Below are 25,561 nucleotides of genomic sequence, written 5' to 3' on the forward strand. Positions count from 1 at the left end.
TACCTGCATACTGCCTGTCATGAAGCTGGGTATGACATTTTGGCTGGAATAGAGGCTGGCAAAAAATATTTAAAAAGCTTTTTTTAGGGTGGGAGGGGGTTGGTGACCACTGGGGGAGTAAGGGGAGTCATCCCTGATTCCCTCCGGTGGTCATCTAGTCAGTTTGGGCACCCTTTTGAGGCTTGGTTATAACAAAAAATGGGACCAAGTAAAGCCCGCCCAAGTGCTCATCAGAGACGTCCTTCTTTTATCCATTATGGGTCAAGGACGCCCATGGTTAGGCACGCCCCAGTCCTCGCCTTCGCTATGCTTCCGAACATGCTCCCGTGAACTCTGGTCGTCCCCGCGACGGAAAGCAGTTGAGGATGCCCAAAATCGGCTTGGATTATGCCAATTTAGGCGACCCTGGGAGAAGGATGCCCCATCTCCCGATTTGTGTCGAAAGATGGGCGCCCTTCTCTTTTGAAAATAAGCCTGATAGTGAACCACACTGGGACTGCACAGCCAACACTTGCAACATAGTGATAAGGCAAATGCTTGAGAAAAGAGATGATAATCCATTTGTTGAATGGGAATCATTTTCTATTATCAGGAGTGTTTTGCATTAAAAAAATGCTTTGTAAACTTTGAAAAACAAAAATATATAATCATAGTCCCTTATTTTCTCACTTCGCAAAACATCATTCTGTGAAAACTGAATCTTTTTCTGGAATTTGCATGCAGTCAATAATATTTTGAGTTGCTGTGCTAACAAGTTCGTTTTGAAAATCAGTGTAGCATGGCAAAGGGCAGCCAGTGAAATGCTGGATTCTTCAGAAAACACCATGGCTGGGCTGGCTCTTCATATCCTCCACAAATGCTTATGACAGCAGGCTATAATATTCAAGGCTTTATGGACATGATTAGAAAAAGAACAATCAAAATATTCTTCAGTCTCTCTAGCTGTAACAGATCTTTTATAAATTCCAAAAGCACGCCTATATAAGTCCTTTCACTTCATTTGAAGGTAGATCCATCAGTCTTCTGTAGTCTTGTCACTTGTTTTATTTTTGTGTTTAGCTTTTAATCCAGCCTGTGGAATTAGATGTTGGTTTGAATTTGAAATACTATAGAAAGAAAAAAAAAACAATATAATCTATTCATAGAACATGATAGTATGCTTTCCACATGGTGCATCTACTCATCTTATTTTGGAAACAGAGTGCAGTAAGAGACATTGTTCAACTCATCACAAAGTCCTCATTTGTGCCATGATGCTAGAAAGCATTAAGATATGTATATCACCTTTTCCTCTCACACCACCACAAGTAGTGGTGATGTGGGCATGCAGAACAGCGTTTACATATGCAAGTGAGCAGTTATAAAATTGTACTAGAATACATAATCATAAAGGTTAAAATAGTTTTACCTGCCAATTCTCTTTCCCTGAGTCCCTCCAGATCATTCCAGACACTTGGGTATATGCTCTCCTGCCAGCAGGTAGAGATTGAGAACTAATGAATTATGACATCATTTCAGTCGATACTCAGCTGACAGTTTTTTTAAAATGTTGACCGTTGCCAGCTAAATTAGGCCCTGATATTCAAAGTCATGCCAAGTCCGGGCACCTGCATTTAATATCAGTGGCTCACTGGACCCCTGCAGGCCACTGGAGCTTATGCGAGTCCCAGCCAATATTCAGTAGGGACCCCATAACATTCAATGGGGTCCTCAGCTCCTCCAATCCCCCTGGAACATTCCCCCTTCTGCTCCCCTCCCCATGGCAAGGCTAGAACCCCCCTCCCAACCCCCATACGCCTACCTAAGATCCATGGTGGTCCAGCGGGGCCTATGGGGACAGGAGTGAACCTACTCACTCGTGCCCTTAGCGGCTACTTTCAATAAAATAGCTACCACAACCTCTAGCAGCAACCTTGTGATACTCAGCAGTTCCACAAACCTGCTGCAAGAGGTTGTGTCAGCCATTTTTTTTGAGGCAGAAAAGCAGTAGGGTAGTCATAGATAGCAGTAATACCCCTATGAGGAATTATAAGCTTCTGTGAACAGTCAGGTTTCTATTGCTGATCTGAATTCCTTGAAGATTTGGCACAAATATATATAAAAAGGAGGGAGTTTCAAAAGAAGGCACACTGCCGGGTAGATTCTAATTGAGCAATTTCTGGTCCAGGGAGGACTAGCTAGTGATCGTTTATGGAATGAAGAAGATGGGCTGATGAGTACAGAATAGTGAAAGATGATAAATACTGGGGAAGACCTATTTTTTGGGCTTTAAATGTAAGTGTCAGTAGTTTGAAAATTATCTGTTGTTCAACAGGAAGCCAGTGATATTGCTGTAGGAGAGGAGAAACATGGTCGTGTCTTTGGGCATGACACAGCAGTTGAATGGCAACGCTCTGTAAAGATTGCAGTTTTTTTTTATGCTAGAGCGAGGAAAACCCAGGTAAATAATATCACAGTAGTCGATTCTGGTTATTAGCAGCGAGAGAATCAATAAGTAAAATATGTCATGATCAAATATCTTCTGACTGAGCGAAGTTGATGAAGAATATAGAAACCAGTTTTGCAAAGATTTGATGTTTGCAGAGAGAATATAAGTTGTGAATCAAGTATCGAAAAGAATCAACAGGTTGAATGGAGGAGTGGCCTAGTGTTTAGAGCACCAGTCTTGACATCCAGAGATGCCTGGTTTAAATCCCACTGCTGCTCCTAGTGATCTTGGGGGTGTCACTTAACCCTCCATTGCCTCAGGTACAAAATTAGGTTGCAAGCCCGACAGGGAAATACCCAATGTAACCCACCTTAAGCTACTACTGAAAAAGGTGTGAGTAAAATCCAAATAAATAAATAAATAGAAGCTCCAAAGAGAGGAGTAGTAAGTATAGGAAGACCACCGTTGAACCAACAGACTACAGTTTTTTTCCTTATTCAATACCATTCAGTACTTATTCAGTTCTTTTTGTCAGGTTTGAGGATCTAAAAAGTCCAGCATGATTGCCTGCAGACTTATCAGTTTGTTCAAGGTGGTCCGGTTTACCGCCACCTTGGTGTGTGAATGGCACGGTGATTTGAGGAGTACATTGGTTAGAAGAAAAGCATAATCCAGGGTATAACCATTATGAACAACTTTGAGGACCCACTGATCTGAAGTTACCTGGACTCACCTCTGGTAAACTCCTCTTGGAATTATCAGAGGGTGGGCCCTCAAGTTCTCACTGCTATCCATATGCGACTCCTGATCCCCCCATACAAACATCTTGACCACTTCTGCATCCTCCATAAAAGGACTGACCTCTGCTCACAAAATGAGATCTCTAAATAGCATGTACCTTGCTTGTCCTATAGCTCTTGAAATTCCTAAAATGACTCTTAGAAGGCCCACCTCAGGAGGCCGCCCAAATATGGTTTTCCGAAAGTCTTGACACTTTGGAGGACTAACCTAAGCTTTTCACTAGCTTCAACAAATCCTCTCTGAAGAGAAGTTTACCCTTAAAGGAAGCTTTGCTAAGCCTAGCTTTAGAAGTCGCATCCACTGACCAGTTCCAAAGTCAGAGACAGCTAGCAATAAGACCATGCTTTGCTACTAGCTCTCCTTACATGGAGCAGAAACCGCTCTTATTTCAACTGCCTGCCAGCACGTGCTCACCTCACCAGAAAAATGTGGCTCAGCCTGGTTCTGAAAGCCTCCTCTCCCTGTCTAGGTCTCTCCTCCTGGGTCCCTGCAAATAATTCACTGACTAAAAAATAAACAACAATAATCCTGAATTAAAAAAAAAAATACTGCCAGTGGGAAGAGTGCTGAAGGGCCCTCTCCCAGAACCTCTCAAGGCACAGGTGTGGGGAAGGAATACAGGGCACCAAAATATAACGTCAGCTGGATTTATTTGCTTGAGGTTGCAACTGAAGCGTGTCTTCTTATCAATAAATTAAGAGTTTACATCTTCTCTCAACAGTCTGTTAAATTATTTTTTTTTTTTGTTTTTTAATTGGCCTACCTGACCAATCCAGATAGCACAGAATATCTCACCTATCACTTGCTGGAGACTGAGAACATACTGGCTGGGTCCAGGCACCACAGAATGCTATATCCAGTGATGTCATAATTCATTAGTTCTCAGGACAGTATACACCCAAGAATCTGGAATGATCTGGAGGGAAATTGAGGAAACATATTTAGATAGTATATAATGGAAAATAAAGACCAGTATGGTCCATCTAGTCTGCCCAGTAAGGTGGCTAGAGTTGTACCTGCCACTCTATGCAGGTTGCATACCTCAGTGTCCTTGTTTAAAGTGTGAAGGCCATTTGAAATTTGCTTTGAGTCCATCCTGTTACTATATAGAGATCTTGTGTTTTCAGCCCATATATTTTTGAATTGTGTCACCGTTTTTGTTCCCACCCCCTCCATTGTGAAGGCATTCCAGGCATCGACCATTCTATCTATGAAAAATTATTTCCTGATGTTACTCTTAAATTTAATTCCTTGCAACTTCAGTTCATGTCCTCTAGTTCCACTGCATCCCTGTTTCTTAAAAAGATGTGCTTGTATATTAACACCTTCCAAGTTTTTAAATGTCTGTTTCATGTCTCCCCAGTCTCTCTTTTCCTCAAAGGCACGATTTCTCATCCCAGTCCTCAGAACACATCTAGCCATCCAGGTTTTCAGAATATCTACAATGAATCTACATGAGATAGATTTGCATACAGTAGAAGTAGTGCATGTAGATGGAATCTATGCTTATTCATTGTGGATATCCTGATAACATGACTGGTTAGGTGTGTTCTAAAGATTGGGTTGAGAACCACTGCTCTAAGGTATACATATTCAGGTTTTTAAGTCTCTTCTCATGTATCTTTTTGATGCAAACCCTACACTATTTTTGTTCCTTGGCCTAGTGGTTAGGGTGGTGGACTTTGGTCCTGGGGAACTGAGGAACTGAGTTCAATTCCCACTTCAGGCACAGGCAGCTCCTTGTGACTTAGGGCAAGTCACTTAACCCTCCATTGCCCCATGTAAGCCGCATTGAGCCTGCATGAGTGGGAAAGCGCGGGGTAGAAATGTAACAAAAAAAAAAATACAGCCTCCAAAAATGAACACAATACTCCAAATGGGGCCTTACTAATGACATGTACAGGGTCATTATCACCTTCTCCCTTCTGCTGGTTAAGCCTCACTATACAGGCTAGCATCCTTCTGGCTTTGGCTACTACCTTATCACATGGAGGTGCATTTCAACATGATGTCTAAGTTCAAATTGAGATGTTTTGCCAAAAAGTCTAAAAAAAAAAAATCCAGCTCACAACCATAATCAAACCAGAAAAATGTCTAAATGTTTGGTTTGATTGAGGCTTTGAGCTACACATTTTTATGCTAAAAACATAATCTGTAAGTAACATTTTTTGGGGGGAAAAGACGCCCCAGGGAAAAAAGTAGAAAAACAAGCCATAGGTGCGTCTGTCTGGCAGCATTCCTAATAAACTGGCCACACAAACATCCCAGCAGTGCAGAGAGGCAGCCTAGTACTCGGTGTAGTGGACTTCACATAAAGATCCAGATACAAATCCCACCTAAACCCCTTCATTTTGTATGGTGAGCCCTCCAGGAACAGAGAAAACTTTCTGTACGTAAAGCTCCACCACAATAGCCCTCAGGTTTGCACGTCACTTATATATTTAGGTACAGGAGGTGTTTCTATGTTCCAGTAGAGCTCACATATTTGTACTAAAATGAAAGAGTTAAAGCGAGAATTGAAACTGGGTCCTGTTGTCCACTGTCTACTGCACTGACCACTATGCTACTCCATCCACTTGCTTGCTGCTATCTTAGGAATAGCCATAATATCAGGAGCAGTCATAGAGCCTGGTATCTACTGTCACATCTTTGGGGGCTGGGAGGGGGGTCAATGACCAATGGGGGATTAAGGAAGATCATACCATAATCCCTCCAGTGGTCAGATGGCCAATTAGGGCACCTTTTTGTAACTTAGTCGCGACTGAAAGAGGTCTAGATAAACACATACTTTTTTGCTCTAGATGTTTTTTCTGTTCCATTACCGCTGAAAAGCATCCAGATGTTAAGGCCACTCAAGACCCACCCAAAACATGCCTCTGACATGACCCCCTTGAGATTTAGACAAACTTCAGAGTAAAATGTCCCAATTCTGAGTTTCAAAAACCACGACTTAGATGTTTTTGCGAGAAAAACATCCATCTGCCACTTTTGAGGCATCTTTCACTTTGGAAACCGAGCGCCATAGAGGCATATTTTCAAAGCACTTAGACTTACAAAGTTACATAGAGGCTCATTTTCAAAAGAGAAAAACTTCCAAAAAGTGTCATAAAGCACCATTTGGACAAATTTCTTCTCAAAACGTCCAAATTGGTATTTTCAAAACCTATTTTGCAGACGTTTATCTATGCAATTTGTCTGCACTGTGTCCAAATCACAAGGGGGGGGGGGGTGTCAGGGGCGTTTCAAAGGCAGGATTAGGATGTGCCTAATACTTGGAGGTTTTACAGCTATAATGGAACAAAACTAAAACATCTAGGACGAAAACTTCAATGTTTTGCTCTAGACCTGTTTTTTAAATGAATACGACACAAAAAAGGAGACCTAAATGACCAGAAAACCACTGGAAGGATTCATGGATGATCCCCCTTATTCCTCCAGTGGCCACTGACCCTCCCCCACCCACCCCCAAAAATGTGAATAAAAATAGTACTTACCAGCCTCTATGACAGCCTCAGATGTTATAGCCAGGTCCATAAGAGCAGCATACAGGTCCCTGGAGTAGTCTAGTGGTAGGTGCACTGTAGACAGGAGGACCCAGGCCCATACCTCCCCCTAACTGTTACATATAGGTGCCTCCTTCACCCATAAGAACATATCACCTTCAAAATCTGCACCCTGGTTCACAAAAGTATCTACGGCAAAGTCCCAGGATACATGACAGACCTCATAGATCTACCAACTAGAAACACAATCAGATCGGTGCTCAGAAAAGAAAGGGCGGACCAAGATGGCGGCCTGAAAGGAGGACGGCGAGGCAGCTCGGCGGTGTTTTGCTTACCTAACTACTGTTTGCCTGGAGAATGCCGAAGAGGAAGGGTAAGCGGGTGCCTGGTCCTGGGGCACTCGCGGGACCCGCTCTGGGAACGCTGGACCGCTTCGTTGTGGTGGGCGGCAGCCAGCTGAGTTCGGGTGTCTCGTTGTCGGGAGGGGCGGAGAGAGGCGAAGCGTCCCTGCTGCCTGAGACGGAGCTCAGCCAGGAGGTGCGGGAACCGCCTCCCATGCCTGCGTCGGTTCGGGCTGTAAGCGGACAGGGTTTCCTGGCTCCCGAAGAGGGGGCGGTTGGCTCTGTGATGGGACCCGCTCCAGCTGGGAGCACGCAAGATTCCCCGGAAGGGGGGAGTTTCAGCTTGCAGGGAGAAACTGCTTTGGTGGGATCGCTTCTGGAGGAGGGAGCTGGTATTGCCTTGGGATCCGAGAGGAGTGCTGCAGTCTTGAGTAAGTCCTCACTGTTGCCTAAGCCTCCTAACTTTACGTTGGAAACGATTTGGGATGCTTTACTAACACTGGAAACTTCATTATCTACTAAAATGTTGTTACTGTCGCAGGCCTCTCAGCTTCCAACTGAGACTGTTACTCAGTTGGGTCTGCAAGTGAAGAAGGTGGGAGACAGAACTGAGGCCCATGACCGGGCCATTCAAGCGGTTCAAGAGGTGCAAGCAACCATGATAACGGAAAATAAATGGTTGCATAGGAAGATTGAGGCGCTTGAAAACCGGCAGAGGGTGAATACTCTGCGGTTGATTAATTTTCCTAAGGTACAGCTGACTGCACCGCTACAGACTTTTACAAAATACCTTATTGAAGTGTTAAAAGTGCCTGAACCGGCGTGCCCGCCTATCTCGCAGATTTATTATCTGCAGCCCTTTAAGCGAGCGGTCCAGGGTGAGCGGGCTGCTGGTGAGGATATCACTGGGCAGTTTGACACGTTGGACTTTATTCGGGAGTTGGAGGGTGAAGAGGAGCGGCAGGAGCGAGCTACTCTTATAGTGACATTTGTTTCTCAGTTTGATAGAGATAGGATTTTGAAGTTATTCTTTAAGTTTCAGAAAGAAAAGTTTCTGAATGTACAAGTACAGATGTATCCTGATGTGACCAAGGTAACGCAGAGGAGGCGACAAGCTTTTCTTAAGTTGCGCCCTACTGTGTTTCAGTTGGGGGGCCTCTTTTGGCTCAATTATCCCTGTAAATGTGTGGTGAAGATGAACGCTGTCAAGTATGTGTTTTTTGAACCTATGCCGTTGAAAGCATTCCTGGAGTCCCGGGGGGATAGGGGAGCGCCTTCTCTGGAGGCAGGGGCGGAGAATGCATCCCCACCTCAGTTATAAATGCTGCCACTACTCCCTTCAGAGTCATTTTTTGTGTTGGATTATATGGTTTTAATTTGCCCAAAATGGTGATTGGTTCCTTGGCTCTATTTGTGGACTAATGGGGGAGGCGGGTGAGTGTGTGTGGGTTGTGATTTCCTGTGAAAAGATGTTCTTACAGTTCTCCTAGATTGTACAAGAGGTGTTCTTGTTCTTGTATATGTGAAATGTATAAATAAAGAATAAAAAAAAAAAAAAAAAAGAAACACAATCAGATCATCACGAACATATCTAAACCTCCACTACCCAAATTGCAAAGGACTCAAATACAAATTAACCTATGCATCCAGCTTCTCCTTCATAAGCACACAACTGTGGAACACATTGCCAAAAGCTGTGAAAACAATCTACGACAATCTAAACTTTAAGAAATCACTAAAAACCAACCTGTTCAAAAAGGCATACCCTACCAACCCACCATAAGTGCCTACACTCTGCAACACAGCAAAACCAAAGCTCGTAAAATCATTACCTTTCCTCCCCTTGATCCCAATATGCCTGAATACATGAACCTTATTCGACCACAATATAACCTTGTATTTGTTCTTTACCGGACCTGCTGAATGCCTCTACGGTACTTGTAAGCCACATTGAGCCTGCAAATAGGTGGGGAAATGTGGGATACAAATGTAACAAATAAATAAATAAGGGCTATTGTAGTGGTGTATAGTTGGGGGTAGTGGGTTTTGGAGGGCTCAGTAGACGAGATAATGGAGCAACGGTGAGATGTGCACCTGGGAGCATTTATTTGAAGACCACAGTAGAGAATGACATAGGGACAAAAATTGTCCCCATCCCCATGGGTTCTGCTTCTGTCCCCTCAGATTTTATTTATTTGGGACATTTATAACCCACATTATCCCAAACAAGTTTGAGTTCAATGTGGCTAACAATAAACAGTATAGGATACATAACAAAGAATAATGCATAAGGAAGTAATTTGTTGTAAGAATCCAATTTTACAATACAATATCATAAACATAATGGGATAGTTATGGATGTTTAACATTCAGAAAATCTATTATGAATGAGAAATTGTACATGAAGCAAAGAGAAAGTTAATAGTAAATAGAGTAATAACCAATTCAGGTAATAATTGATTGTTTGAGATATGGTCGTTCTTTGTGAGGGTTTGTTTGAATAGGAACGATTTGAGGATTTTGCGGAATCTAGTATATTCCTGTATATTTCTTGTTTTGGGTGGTAAAGAGTTCCACCATTTGGTTCCTAGGTAAGTGAAGTCTGCAGAGTGGACAGTTTTGTAGATCACCTTTTGCAATTTGGGAGATATAGTCTGAGATAATTTCTTGCCTGCATGTTAATGACTGTACCAATAGTCTGGATGTTTCTGATGAGAAATAGGGTCTGATCCTTTTTAGTCTCCGTTCCCATCCCCTCAGGTTGTGTCTCCGTCCCATCCTTGCGGGCCCTGTCCCTGTCCCGTCCCCGTGTCATTCTCTAGTCCACAGCAGTGCCCCCTAGGATGCCCCATTGCTCTCCTGGGATGTCTGGGGGACCAGTCTGCTAAAAATGCTGGCCCCTCCTATATCCCAATGGCTTGTTTTTGTGCATTTTAACTTGTGTTTTCTTTTGTTTTCGAAATTGGCCTAAAAAGATAAATGCACAGAGCACACAACCTTGCTCGAAATGGTATTTAAAAAAAAAAGACATTTTTCTTTTTTCAAAAATGTTTACATTTGCTATTTGGATTTGGGATGTTTAGGGCAAAACATCCAAAGTCCAACAGACGTCATATCGAAAATGCCCCTCGTAGTAACCTATGGAACTTTGCAAGTAAGTGCTCTGAAAATAAGCCCCATCGTGTCCAAGGATCTCAAGGTGGCAAAACAATCAACCCAAGGTCCCTCTCCTGTTCCTCTCGGCCCCCCAAGTGCACCACTCTTCACATTAAATTTTAACTACCAAATATTAGACCATTCTAATTTTTGTAGATCACGTCTTGTTGCCCACTCTTTCTGGGGTGTCTATTCTGTTGCTAATCTTTGTGGAACCTACAAAAAGACAAACTTTTTCTTCTAAACCTTCAGCAATATTGCTCATACAGATACTCAACAGAATTGGCCCTAGTACCGATCTCTGAAGCACTCAAATAATTAATGAGATACTGCATTGAAAATCATGCAAAGCAACTCATTTAACTATTAGCATGTAGAAATACTACATGTGCGATTACCTTCAGAAAGCTTTTTTGTGTGTGTGCAAAAAAGAAAAACCTGAACCTCAAACATCTTCACTGCAAAATTTGTTTTTTAAACTAGGTTCATTTGCATGTAAATCCCACTTTTAAAAAATCTCAGGTGAAAATCTGCAAATAGTACACAAAGCACCCAGCAGCACAGAGACCTCTCAATGAGGTCAGTTTCTAAAAACTGGAAGCATTTTAGGAAAAAAAATTCCTTTCTGGTTCTCATTTACTACACTGAGAGAACTGCTTATTACTCATAGCAATTATGCCTCAAAACAGGAACTACTGCTTTCAGAAAAGAAAATCTCAGCTATCCTTTTGGGTTTGAAAGACAGACACTAGACACACTTCTAAATCCATTATCGACTCATCCTCCTCTGGTCATCCAGAAAATTACAGAATATGAAAAAGGGTACACATACCTTTCTAGGGGGATTTCATTATCCCTAAAAGAAACCAAATAAATAAATGATACCAGTTTTAAGAAATAAGTATTTGCATTGCACTAACAAGCTGTCCAACATGGTAACTTAACTAGTACAGATCAATTTTTTTTTTTTAAATCCGAGGCTCAAATCATAACACGTGACAAAGGAAAAATAATGAATTTTTGCAAGTTTACAGTGGGTTATAATAGGTGGTGTGATAAGTATTATTTCCCCTCCACTTCCCTTCTTCTCCTCTCCCTTCCCATCCTCATACACAACCAATCTGTACCCCTCACCATCCTTCCTACTCCACCTCTTCTCTACCATTTTTCTTTGTTACCTTTTTGCATTTCCATTCTCATAATCTTTGATCACCCAAACAGGAAGCTCATGAGCCACCACACAAGTTTCACTTCATGATTCATGAATTTTAGTGCTACTGTAGAACATGACAGTGCTGGGACTCACCCTAGCGCTGCACAGGCCAGAAGGAAATTTGGACTAGTCTTTGCCAAGTTTTTCAACTTACGTAATATATAGGCAGATAGCCACCTGGCCCACACCACATGCCCGGTTGCCTATGCCTACATTCTTCTAGATAAGTGGATATCTTTCAGCTGTCAGTGATAGAAGCTTGATTGCCTACAGGATATCACATCTTCTCTTTTCTGTCCTTAACTGGAACATGTAACTATGTAAGCCTGCAGTCCATGTTAGGCCATATGCCACTACCCCTTGATTCTCTTGTGAGGAAGTACACGAATCTGCTGCCATTGTATGTTACTTGGCCTTACCTCCTCTTTTTGAGCTCTTTTTGAGAGCTTGATACACTGATACACCACTTTTTGAAAGTCAGCTTTTTCACCTCTCCATTTTAGTGCTGTACTGTTCCAAATATTTGAGCATACAGGTTTCCATAACTAATTCAATACTAAGCTAAACTAAACAATACTTTCATACCGCAACCACCTTGCCAGATCTATACGGTTTACATCAAAAAGACGCACTTAATAGTAGGGAGTGGGAGAAAAAAAATCGCTAGATAACAAAGCTAATACCTTATCCCACTATAAGATATAGACCCGCTCAAAAAATTAAATTAAAAAACTTCTCAGTTCTGGAAGGAAAAAGGCCTCAAAGAGCTCTCAGATATGCAATCTTTGAAAGAGCTGATCAGATCATATCGATCCTCTCTTCATCATCAGCCAGAAAAAACCTTCCGAGTCTTCAAATATTCCTCTTTTTAATATTTTTTATTTTTTCAGGAATACTGCATTAGTGATTGCAAGCAAAAAATTATTATTATTATTATTATTATTATAAGCAGAACAGAATCTCTCTCTTGGCAGGTACAGTCTATCCGCTATTCAAAGCACTGGTTGGCTTGGAGGCAGAAGGGTACAGGAGTTTTTCAGTGCTGATGATAGAGAGACAACGGCACCGCAGTTGAATGCCGTCGACCTGGGATACGGACGTAGAAAAGATAAGTGTTCTAAGCATACTACCAGTGCTTTGAATAGCGGATAGACTGTACCTGCCAAGAGAAAGATTCTATTCTGCTTATAATAATAATACTGAAACCTGGTGTAAATTCTCATGCCTAAATTAGGCGTGGGTCCCCCGAATTCTATAATACTGCATGGAGGTTGCAGGAGCGACCCTGATCTGCCCATGCTCCTCCCATAGCTGCGCCCCCTTTTCGGATCCACACAAATTCCCGGCACCTAAAGATGTGCATGCAAATTTTAATTAATTTAAACTAGACTGATAATTAGCACCTAATTATCAGTGCTAATTGGCTCATTTATCAATTAAATAGCATATGCAAATTGGGTACACATCCAAATTTGCGAATGCAATTTTGAGCTCCTTATATAGAATTAAGGCACAAATATCTAACATTAGGGCCAGGTGCACTAAAGGTTATTCCCCTTTTGTGTCTGTGGGGAAATAGCTTAGTACCTACATTACATCCTCTACCCCTGCTGCAATGTATCACAAACTCTTCAACAACTTAATATCTACTTGTGAAAAAAAATGGTTCTTACTCGTAAACGTCTTCAAATTTCATCCGCCGGTAGTACTTAGCCAGTTTTACTGCCAGTATGATACTAGGAATAAAGAAGATGACGCACCAGCCCATGCTGAACCAAAATGCATTCTTGGAGATGAAGGCATCAGGCAGAAAAAAGTAAAGAATACTGTGTTATTATATAATCTCTTGGCAAAAGAAATCAACTCAGTAGCTTGTATCCAATAGTTCCTCTCTGTCTCTTTTTCTTAGAATTGAGCCATAGTATAGGAGTCAAACTAATACATACAATTTATTTAAAGAGCTTATCCGGTCTTTTCAGTATCCCTGTATTCCTTTTTTTATCACCAATAATCAAACCTTATTTGAATGAAAGTATAATGATAGGCCCTGACATTTAAAGCAGAATCTGTTACCAAGATAAGTGCCACACATCGGAGCCAGTCTGTGATTTTCAGCAGCATTATTCGGATGTTGTTGCTGAAAATCAATACAGCGTGCCCCAGCACTACCCAGATAGCACTGGGATGGTCCCAGAGGAAGTGATTGGGCAGAGCAGCAATATTCAGTAACACTATCTGGATAACATACGGCAGCAGAAAAGCTGTCTTAAATTATCTGGATAACAGCGCTGAATATCACTAATGTCTGGATAACAGCAGTAGTTGTCGCAATGCTCAGATATTCAGCACCAATATTCAGATACTGACAGTGCTGAGTATTCAAGTAAATGTTTAAACACCAAACACGGTGGTTAAATGGTGACCCCAGTATTTTAGGATGCATCTGCTCCTATTGTTACAGTACTCTCTATATATGACATCACAATGATTTCCATGTTCAAAATCTGTGATTGTCCCATGCAGAAAACTGTCTGACTCTATCTAAACAGTCTTGAGGCGGGTATCATGCTGGTAACACTTGGGGGCAATTCTATAAGTGGGCATCTTCATTTACACAGCCCAATTCTGTGTGAAAGCACCTATTCTATAATGGCATCTGGGCAGCCTGATTCTGTTATAGAATACTGGTGTAAAACCACATTGGTGTGCCTAAATTAAGGGCTGACTATTTACACTAGGTCAATGGCAGGCAGAAATGGCACACTTAAGTACGCCATGCAAATTATACATTTAAGTTGGAGGCATATGCATGCCCTTGTAGTTATGCACCCTCTTATGGAATAGCATGTAGCACACTTACACACCAAGGTGTACCTAACTGCATGTACCCACTTATAGAATTGCCTCTTATATGCTAGTGCAGCTTTCTTCAGTGTAAGAACTGGGAGAAAATTGGCATCTTCCATCAACCCTAAATACTGTATCAACTCTTCTGTCCCTAATCTTCTCTACAGGCTTGCTATTGACATGACCAGCTTAACCATTAGGCAACACTAGGTTCTCATCCACACAAATCCAAGAACCAAATAAATTTTATAGTTATGGTATTGAGATCATGATTGTTGAGGTCAATTATCAAAGTTTTGGTTGGGTGTAAGCTATGGGTCTAAAGTTATTTGAGGGGACGGGGTAATAACACTGAAAGTTCGCCTAGGGTGCCTAATGCTCATGCACCAACCATGGCTATTGGCATCATGTCTGGAACTGCTGTTTAGTTTTCTTCTAGTACTGCATAGCTAATAAGTTTGAGATGCACCTGACCAAACTTCTGTGCAAGACTATGAGAATAGCGTGGGAATTCAGACACAGTGTGGCTCGAACTCACTGAGAGTTGGATAGTTCTACAAAAATAAAGCAGAATATCTGTTCCAGAGGAGGTACCAGCAGCAAGTCTCTGGAGAAGTAAAACTGGAGAGAGAGATGGCTTGAAGAAGATGAAAATGGAAATAGGATGGTGAAGATCAATAGGCAGGCTACAGTGGAGTTATAGAACTAAGGAGTTCATTTTCAAAAGAGAAAAAATGTCAAAAAGTGGCATAAATCTGTATTTGGACGTTTTTCTCACAAAAATGTCCAAATTGATATTTTCAAAACCAATTTTTAGATGTTTTTCTATGACGTCCATCAGAAGTGTGTTCAAATCACAAGGGGACATATCAGGGGTGTGTTAAGGGTGGGATCTGGGCATTGGACATTTTTCAGCCATAATGGAACAAAACAAAACTGTCCAGGACTAAAACTAAGACATTTTGAGCTAAACCTGTTTTTATAACAAATAAGGCACAAAAAGGTGCCCTAAACAACCAGATGACCAGTGGAATCAGGAATGACCTCTCCTTACTCCCCCAGTGGTCAGTAATCCCCTCCTACCCCCCAAAAAATGTGATTTAATAAATTACTTGCAGCCTCAGATGTTATACTTAGGTCCATTAGAACAGCATACAGGTCCCTGGAGTAGTCTAGTGGTGGGTGCAGTGCACTGCAACAGGTGGACCCAGACTCATACCGCCCCCTACCTGTTACACTTGTGGAGGAAACTGTGAGCCCTCCAAAACTCACCAGAAACCCACTGTACCCACATATAGGTGCCCCCTTCACCCGTAAGGGCTATGGTAGTGATGTACAGTTGGGGGTAGTGGGTTTGAGGGGGCTCAGCAGACAAGATAAGTGAGCAATGGTGAAATGTGTACCTGGGCGCATTTTATAAAATCCACTGCAGTGCCCCCTAAGGTACCCTATTGCTCTCCTGGGATGTGTGGGGGACCAGTCTACTAAAAATGCTGACTTCTCCTACATCCTAATGGCTTGACTTTGTGCATTTTGCACTTGGACTTTTTTTTTCCTATTCAGATTTTGTACGTTTTTTTTGCAGAATGTTCAAGTTGGACTTAGATGTTATATTGAAAATGCTCCTCCACGTGTGTTGAACAAAGAAAGTATGTAGGGGGAAGAAGCTGAGGAGAAGGAGTGTTGAGGAAGATAAAGCCGAGAGAATTGTGTGGAGAAGGACTAGGTGCCTCATTGAAGGAGGAGTCATAACCTTGCCCAAGGCACCACTAGTTAACATTTTCCAGTTAACCTTGCCCCCACTTGAAAAACAGTGAAGATCACTACACTGGTGCACTAATTGCCATCCTTGGGGAATATTAAGGGATTTGTGAATTCTTTTTCTCATTTCATTTTTATTTTATTACATTTCAGTGTACATTATTTACCTTTAATGCACATTTAAACAAAAATCAGCTAGTGTTAGTTGTATTATTTCACTTTAGAGCAACTTAAAAATACACAGTGAACCTTAATTAAAACCAAAGAAAACAAAAGGAAATTTCAGAATTCCTAGGGATGTGCCTCTAGGAATTAGTAGGTTAAAGTCAGATATTTAAGAGTCATTTTACTAAGCCACAGTACGCACTAGGCCAGCGCGTGCTTACTACAGCTTAAAAGGGTTTACTGTGGGATATGCTCAGGTGTCCTATGGCAAGTTCCCAATCAGCACATGCTACACGCGTGCTAAAAAAAATATTTTTTAGTTTTGCACAGAGGGGGCGTGTCTGGGGGGCCAGAGAGTGAATGTTCCAGAGCTAATCAAAGTGTCCACATTACCACACACTAATTAGTGCAGGATTACCATGGAACCCTTACCATCTACAAAATATGTGTCGGTAAGTGCTTCCACAGTATTACTTTACTAAGGACCACACCCTAATGGCCATTAATTAAAATTGGCCATATTTCAGCTGTGGTGAAAATGGCCTTAACGTGGCAAAAATCCACATAAGGGCGTACAAGGTCAACTTTTATGCAGATTGGTAAAAGGATCCCTTAGACTGTTCTCCACATGTAGCTCTCCAGCTATGCTGATACATCTGTATACAAGTATTGAGAGCATTTGCAGTAAATCTGAAAGTTTGCAAATGTACCCATCATATTCTGACTTCATGGTGAGGTGCATTTCTGCCACACAGAGCAAATCATTTGACACATTAACCAAAACAGAAATGGGTTGATGCATATGCACACATATTCTTAATATTTATATTTATAGTTACAAAGGATGTAGTGCACTATAACATCAGAAAGCATCAGAAAAGTTTCCACCAAAAGCATGGAGAATCCTGTTATAAATACTGCACTTGTTTTTCTTCTGTCCCTACCACTGGTGAATGCTTACATACATGTCTATGGGTCACCACATAGCACATATGTGCTAGTTTCTTCTTACCAGAGAATTCACGATATAATCGCAGACGACCACCTGCGCCATATCTAGTACCCCAGCAATAGGTGCACAGCGAGCAATTTCCTTTGTCAGCTGAGAAGAAATTGAAGAAAACACTTTTACAGGCAGTCACTGATTTAAGGCATTTTGAGTTACAAGAATCTGAAGTGAGAATGTTTTCAGATTGACACCCATTATTCAACTTTACATTGCATGAGCATTTCCCAGCAGATGCATCTTGGCATGGTGACTACTGTGAGTGCTGGTAAGGTGATGCCTGCAGAAAGAACATTAGGGACCAGGGCCATAACTAGATATGTTCCGGTGATGCAGCCTTACATAGCCCAAGGGAAGCTGGGGCACCAAAACTACACCCCGTACATTGGCTTCCCTTGCTTACATCACAAAAGTGAGCAGGGTGAGAGCATTATAGGAGCATTTGGAAGCATTGTCACACAGGGAGGCAGAGCAAGGTAGTACACTACAAAAAATGGTGTTAAGATATGTCACAGTGGTTTTCCAAAATAATCTCAACACCAAACCAGGGAATTTAGCATTAAAAATCTGTTTATTAAATTACCAATTACTAAGTGTTAACAGGTTAACAATTTAATGTTCAAACCCACAGGTATCAAATTTCAAGGTTGCAAGATTTCAAAAACATCAGACAACAAATAAAAACTTCCACTGGGAACCATTCATACAAGTTTGTTCAAACAAAAGCTAGATTCTTTAAATTATATCCCTTTTTGTCTTTCAGATTTCACACCTCAGACACCCAAGAATTCTGCATCAAGTACATTTTCTTTTACTCTTTCTCTTTATACAGTGGTGGAAATAAGTATTTGATCCCTTGCTGATTTTGTAAGTTTGCCCACTGACAAAGACATGAGCAGCCCATAATTGAAGGGTAGGTTATTGGTAACAGTGAGAGATAGCACATCACAAATTAAATCCGGAAAATCACATTGTGGAAAGTATATGAATTTATTTGCATTCTGCAGAGGGAAATAAGTATTTAATCCCTCTGGCAAACAAGACCTAATACTTGGTGGCAAAACCCTTGTTGGCAAGCACAGCGGTCAGACGTCTTCTGTAGTTGATGATGAGGTTTGCACACATGTCAGGAGGAATTTTGGTCCACTCCTCTTTGCAGATCATCTCTAAATCATTAAGAGTTCTGGGCTGTCGCTTGGCAACTCGCAGCTTCAGCTCTCTCCATAAGTTTTCAATGGGATTAAGGTCTGGTGACTGGCTAGGCCACTCCATGACCCTAATGTGCTTCTTCCTGAGCCACTCCTTTGTTGCCTTGGCTGTATGTTTTGGGTCATTGTCGTGCTGGAAGACCCAGCCACGACCCATTTTTAAGGCCCTGGCGGAGGGAAGGAGGTTGTCACTCAGAATTGTACGGTACATGGCCCCATCCATTCTCCCATTGATGCGGTGAAGTAGTCCTGTGCCCTTAGCAGAGAACACCCCCAAAACATAACATTTCCACCTCCATGCTTGACAGTGGGGACGGTGTTCTTTGGGTCATAGGCAGCATTTCTCTTCCTCCAAACACGGCGAGTTGAGTTCATGCCAAAGAGCTCAATTTTTGTCTCATCTGACCACAGCACCTTCTCCCAATCACTCTCGGCATCATCCAGGTGTTCACTGGCAAACTTCAGACGGGCCGTCACATGTGCCTTCCGGAGCAGGGGGACCTTGCGGGCACTGCAGGATTGCAATCCGTTATGTCGTAATGTGTTACCAATGGTTTTCGTGGTGACAGTGGTCCCAGCTGCCTTGAGATCATTGACAAGTTCCCCCCTTGTAGTTGTAGGCTGATTTCTAACCTTCCTCATGATCAAGGATACCCCACGAGGTGAGATTTTGCATGGAGCCCCAGATCTTTGTCGATTGACAGTCATTTTGTACTTCTTCCATTTTCTTACTATGGCACCAACAGTTGTCTCCTTCTCGCCCAGCGTCTTACTGATGGTTTTGTAGCCCATTCCAGCCTTGTGCAGGTGTATGATCTTGTCCCTGACATCCTTAGACAGCTCCTTGCTCTTGGCCATTTTGTAGAGGTTAGAGTCTGACTGATTCACTGAGTCTGTGGACAGGTGTCTTTCATACAGGTGACCATTGCCGACAGCTGTCTGTCATGCAGGTAACGAGTTGATTTGGAGCATCTACCTGGTCTGTAGGGGCCAGATCTCTTACTGGTTGGTGGGGGATCAAATACTTATTTCCCTCTGCAGAATGCAAATAAATTCATATACTTTCCACAATGTGATTTTCCGGATTTAATTTGTAATGTGCTATCTCTCACTGTTACCAATAACCTACCCTTCAATTATGGGCTGCTCATGTCTTTGTCAGTGGGCAAACTTACAAAATCAGCAAGGGATCAAATACTTATTTCCACCACTGTATTTCTCTCTCAAATATCTTTCTTTCCATTCTTTCCCTTTGTGTGCACACTTTCAGGGAAAATCTTAGTCACTTAGCTGTTTTTCCTCTTCCTAGGGCTCTCTTGAACAACGGGCACCTTGCGATGACAGTTCTCCAACGAAGACTTCCCACAGGCAAATATGGACAACTTCTCTTCTTCCTACTCCCTGACTTTTATAACTCAAAGAGAGATCCTAACTAGACATAAGTAAATGATACCCTCTTCTTGATTGTGGGTTTGTTTTCCTTATCTAGCTTTCCCAGAAAATAAAATACATAATTTGGAGTTTCCTGTCTAAACCCACCTAAGCATTAAGTAAACTTTTCTCAAGTATACTTGTCCATTCACACCTTTAACCAGTGTGTATTTTTCTAGCAAACAAATGCTAGGCCACCCTTCAGGAGTGGAGTGATCACTGAGGGACCCACCCCATAATAGCCAGGCCCCCTGCAACCAAGTCACAGAATCTATGGCAAGGCAGAATTGGTGTGTAGAGCCTGATCATTAAAACGGGTTCCATGGGTCAATTTTAGTGGACAATGGAAAAGGCGTCCGTACTCAGTACCCCCCCCCCCCCCCCCAAAAGGTCCTGCATTTAACTCATTTAATTCATGGACTCACATTCCCCTTCCAAGAACCACTGTTTTCCATAAATACACCAGCTTTTACTGGCACAGCTTCCTATTTGCAGTTCTAATACTCTTGGCAACAGCATCAGCTGCTTGGTTTGCCAAGGGAAGCTAGATTCATTTTAAATAAACATTTTACTTTTGGATGTCAGTTTCATTTTTTTAGCATTGCCAGTTAACTTTGTTTGTGGATAACTAGTTCCAAAGGCAGCAGCCTAAATACGTCTGTAAACACAGAGCTACCTGTCAGTTTTCCCTTTAGACCTATCAAGAAATGTATTAAGTTATGTCCAATAAAAAAGGTATCATCTTATTTTCTTTTCCATGTTTTATTTTGTTTTATTTCTATTGATTACCTTTAAAAGTGGACTAACACGGCTACCACACCTCTCTACTCAACCATCTTCTTGGTTTGGGAGTAGAGAGGTGTGGTAGCCGTGTTAGTCCTATTTCCGATCTGACGAAGAAGGGCAACCTTCGAAAGCTAATCAAGAAATGTATTAAGTTATGTCCAATAAAAAAGGTATCATCTTATTTTCTTTTCCATGTTTTATTTTGTTTGATTTCTATTGATTACCTTTAAAAGTGGACTAACACGGCTACCACACCTCTCTACTCAACCATCTTCTTGGTTTGGGAGTAGAGAGGTGTGGTAGCCGTGTTAGTCCTATTTCCGATCTGACAAAGAAGGGCAACCTTCGAAAGCTAATCAAGAAATGTATTAAGTTATGTCCAATAAAAAAGGTATCATCTTATTTTCTTTTCCATGTTTTATTTTGTTTGATTTCTATTGATAACCTTTAAGAGTGGACTAACACGGCTACCACACCCCCTTTAGACCTATGAACTCCTGTCCTCAGAAATCAGGAGTTCCTAGCCTATACTATAACAAAATCACATAATACAATACACTAACCTTGTTTAAAATACTCAAGTTAAGAATTTCTGACATAGCCATGCTTTTGCTAATCCTATATAATAATTCTCACCTCCAACATTCCATGCTTGGGACCGTGGGTCCCTGGCTGCAAGTGGTCTGCGAGGCAGACACGCAGGACGTCAATGACGTCAACACAGCTGATTGCAAGGGAAGGTAGCACAACAATGGCGGCGGCAGTTTTCGGCGTTTGGCGGCGGGGGGGGGGGATCGACAGGTTCGCGGGAGGGGGTGGGTTTTGAGGGGGCCATAGCGCGGGGGGGGGGGGGGTGACAGCTGATTCCGAGGCAGTAGGAGGAGTAGGGAAACACGCGCAGCTGTCACCCCCCCCGCGCTATGGCCCCCTCAAAACCCACCCCCTCCCGCGAACCTGTCGATCCCCCCCCCCCGCCGCCAAACGCCGAAAACTGCCGCCGCCATTGTTGTGCTACCTTCCCTTCCCGTAGGTTGTTCAATCATCTTCTTAGAAAGTTTAACTCCGTGCGTCTGACGTCAGACGCACGGAGTTAAACTTTCTAAGATGATTGAACAACCTACGGGAAGCGAAGGGAAGGTAGCACAACAACGGCGGCGACGGTGGCGGCAGTTTTCGGCGTTCTGGGGTGGGGGGGATCGACAGGTTTGCGGGAGGGGGTGGGTTCGAGGGGGCCGTAGCACGGGGGGGGGGGGGGGTTGCCTGCCTAAGGCCCGTTTCCTTGCCTATAGAAACGGGCCTTTTTTACTAGTCTTCTAATAAACCATGTAATTTGTTTCACCTTACATACAGCAAAAGCTACTGGAAAGAGAAGCAACAGCTTATTAACATGAATAGATAAGATTAAACAAGGTTTGTAAATGCAGCACTGAAACCATGGAAACTGGGGCCACACAAGATTTAGAAAACAAAAATTAAAAGCTTGAAGAGAATTCAAGCTTGAACAGCCAGCGAGTAGAAGTGAATCAAAACTGGGTGGCCCTGTCTCAACTGTGACCTCCAAAAATTAGTTTAGCTGTAATATCCTATATAATAAAACTCACCCTCAACGTTCTGAAGACACTGACGTCAGCGAAGCCAAGCCACTGACGTCACTTCCTTCAACACAGGTTCGAAGGGTTCGTGGGGGTGAAGCCACCGAAATCGCCAAGTCACCGGGCCCCGCCCTCGTGTCAAACGCGATGACGTCGAGGGCGGAGCAATGGCGTACGGTGCGTGGAGCAATGGCGTCTGAACAACCAAGGGGTCGGTAGGTACGTAGGGAGGGAGGGAGAAGGGGGGGTGTTGGGGAGGAACACCTTGCTAGCGCCCGTTTCATTTGGTCCAGAAACGGGCCTCTTTTACTAGTGCTATAATATTTGACTTAGAAAAGTCATCATATCTCCCCGGGAGTGAGCAAAAAGAAATGGATCTATTCTTTTGGATCCTACTGGTTACTTGTGATCTTGATTAAGACACTGTTGGGAGACAGGATGCTGGTGTTATATAAACCTTCAAGCTGATCCAGCCTGGAAAATTATTGCGTTCTTGTTTACAAATACCCTGATAGATAACGGTAGGATGGAACTAGATACCTCTAATGCTAACATATGGAAACCTGTTCACCACCTGCAAAAGTAAAAATACAAACTAGCTTCCTTTAGTCTCCTCACTAGAGACTCTACCCTATGCCTTTTCCTTAATCTATCTGTACGTATAATGCCTTCCCATGGTTTCTTGATTTTTTTTTTTAAAGATAGAGAAAGATGAAGTCCTTTACATGAAACTGCGAAGGAGCGTCAGCATGCACAGGAGGAGCAAGAAGAAAGAAGAGCAGGGCAGCGAACGCGGCTGCGCCAGAGACCGGCGCTGAAGAAGGCTTCGGCTGACGGGGGTCGGGGACCCCCGCCAGACAAACCAGGGGCCTGGGTGAAATTTGCAGGGGCCCACGCCCCCATGGCCCCCTGTAGCTACGCCCCTGTATCTAAATAAAATTTAATCTTAGCTTGAAGGCTGCTTACTTGCCAAGAAGGTACAGAAAACTACAAAAATAAGGTAGCTGTAAATAGCTGGTTTAAAAATTTACACTAAGACCCACCAGCACAAAAATAAGAGACTTCATCTTTCTCTATCGTTAAAAAAAACAAAAATCAAGAACACTATTGTTTTCTGTGATTCTTTTAGGGTATCTCCTTTTACAGTAACCACTGAGTATGAATACAGTTTTATCTCTAACAAAGCACAAAAGTGAAAATGTACTTACCATTGTCTTTATCCACGTAATGTAAGAGTTAAAGTAACCCAGGAGAGTGAAACTAAAAGCCCTGATCTCCTAGAAGAGGAAATACAAAATAGTACTATAGAGATTACACAGTCAGACATAGCGGCAAGTTTTATGACGGCAGTAAGGGATGACTCATTAGAGCAGGTGTAAATATTTTAACATCAGTGTGGATTTTGATTGTAAGATGGAGGAATTCACATTGATGTGTTAGGCCTGCTTAAACCACTCCCTCTCCCTACTCCTGCCATACCTGTTGCCAAGGTAAATGAGATGACCATTGCCACATGTAAACAACCCCCTTTCTAAAATGACTTCTACCCGTGTATGCCAATCTAGCTGTGTGGTGCTTCAAACATAAGGGTCTTAGTTATCATCTAGCAGGCCTAAACTATACTGGGATAAGTTATCAGGATAGCAGCTAATATCACCCACCCCAAATCCTGGCCAACTTTTATACAGTCCAATGCTGTCTGCATAACCTTTTAAACCAGATAGGCAAATTATACATTCACCAGTTGCCAGTGAACAGTTGTTTTTGAGTAAAGTTTTTGGTGAAAAGGGCTTCTAAAATCTAAAATGGCGGCATTTTAATGTGGCTGTTATCTGCTGAGCTCCAGATGGTCCATTGTCTTAATCGTCTTTGTCCAGCTGCCTATGAGTGTAACTGATCGGTGTTTGCTGTGGGAGGTTCTAACCCTTCCAGCTGGCCTTCTTGCTTGGTGATTTGTGTGCTGCAGATGCCGTCAGTGTTCAGTTTTATCTATAAGTGGCCTGGAAGCAGTTGAACATCCTGCCAGGGGTGCTGGAGACTGGACAGCTGGAATCCAGCAGCAGTGGTAGTGGTTGCGGTGTGGGGGTGGCTGCTCAGTAGGTGAAGCCATTCCCTCAGAGGAGGTCTGTGGATTATATTGGAGTCGCAGGGGAACGCCTAGTGTCAAGTGCAGATTTAGCTGGATTTAGAACTAGAAACTTTTGAGGGCTGACTGGACAGGTTTGGTGTTTCCTGTTCCAGTCGCATAACACGTCTGTCTGCAGTCTCAGCTAATCGCTCTGTTGATGGCAGTATCCATGGGAGGGACTCTGGAGTGGTGAGGCTATCTCACTGGCTTTCATTCATGGAGGCTGGATAAGCTTTCAGTGGGTTCATATGTTCCTGGACACCTACAGGACTCATTGTTGGTGCTGTATATCATCTTTTTGACTGCTCCATAGTCTTATACCACCTTTTGTGCCACTGTGTTGTGCTGGATGCTTTCATCAGTCTCGCTACACTGCTTCTGGCTCTGCTTGTTATTACTAGGTCCTCTCATTCATTCACTAGAGTTGCAGCACTCTATTCCTGTGATCATTTCCCACAGAATTTGGGGTGGAGGGCATGGACTCCCATTCTGCCATGGTCCTCCCCTGAAACAGATTACTCTTGGGCAAAGAAATTCTTTCTTCAAGTGACACTAATTCACTGTAAAATTTTTAGAACATGCTTCCCCTTCCTATTTGCCTATCCCCGTGTGTTATGGTAATGCCAGGTCAGTCACAAACAAGACTGAGGTCATCAAAGACTGGATTGTGGAGGAGCATCTTGGTTTGCTGTGGAATTATCATCATTTATAGGTCCATTTTTAACGTTGCACTGGTCTCTCATTACAATTTTCTTGGCCTAGAAATTCTGGTTTGCAGATTGCTGATGATTTATTTATATTTATTTATTTATTTATTTATTTGTTGCATTTGTATCCCACATAGCTTAATGGCTCCTCTTTGCTTAGTACTTTTTTATCGTCCGCCAGGTAGTTGGCTGCCTGTGGAAGGTTATTTTACAGAGTTTGTTTTTGATGTCTACACTAGATTTTCTAATGTCCTGTTGATGGGTGATATCAATCTGCATTTAGAAAATACCAGTAATTTATACCCAAGGAACCTATGATTTTCTGGCTTCTTGGCAGTTTGTCCATACTGTGTCACCTCCTTCTCATATTGGAGGTCACCTTTTGGACCTACTAGCTATCGGGGGGCAAATACTGGTATTTTCTATTTAGGTAACCCAGGTTGGTCACATATACCCTGGTCTGACCATGCAAAGAGAATCTGGCAAAG

General features: G+C 42.5%; 1 protein-coding gene across 4 annotated transcripts in view; it reads right to left on the reverse strand.

Moving 5' to 3' along the window:
• Positions 1-874: 874 nt before the first annotated feature.
• Positions 875-25,561, reverse strand: part of LOC115470017 (prominin-1-A-like) — a 174,463-nt gene continuing 149,776 nt past the window's right edge. For 3 of the 4 annotated variants that reach the window (XM_030202860.1, XM_030202861.1, XM_030202862.1), the window contains exons 21-25: positions 23,447-23,515; positions 17,228-17,317; positions 13,116-13,228; positions 11,062-11,085; positions 875-1,106 (exon numbers count right to left, since the gene is read on the reverse strand). In XM_030202860.1, coding sequence (XP_030058720.1) covers positions 1,016-1,106; positions 11,062-11,085; positions 13,116-13,228; positions 17,228-17,317; positions 23,447-23,515 — 387 coding nt within the window. In that variant the 3' untranslated portion in view covers positions 875-1,015. The remainder of the gene's footprint in view (positions 1,107-11,061; positions 11,086-13,115; positions 13,229-17,227; positions 17,318-23,446; positions 23,516-25,561) is intronic. The other variant, XM_030202863.1, reaches the window with a different exon arrangement.

This window comes from Microcaecilia unicolor, chromosome 5, assembly GCF_901765095.1.
Source record: "Microcaecilia unicolor chromosome 5, aMicUni1.1, whole genome shotgun sequence".
NCBI classification, from domain to species: domain Eukaryota; kingdom Metazoa; phylum Chordata; class Amphibia; order Gymnophiona; family Siphonopidae; genus Microcaecilia; species Microcaecilia unicolor.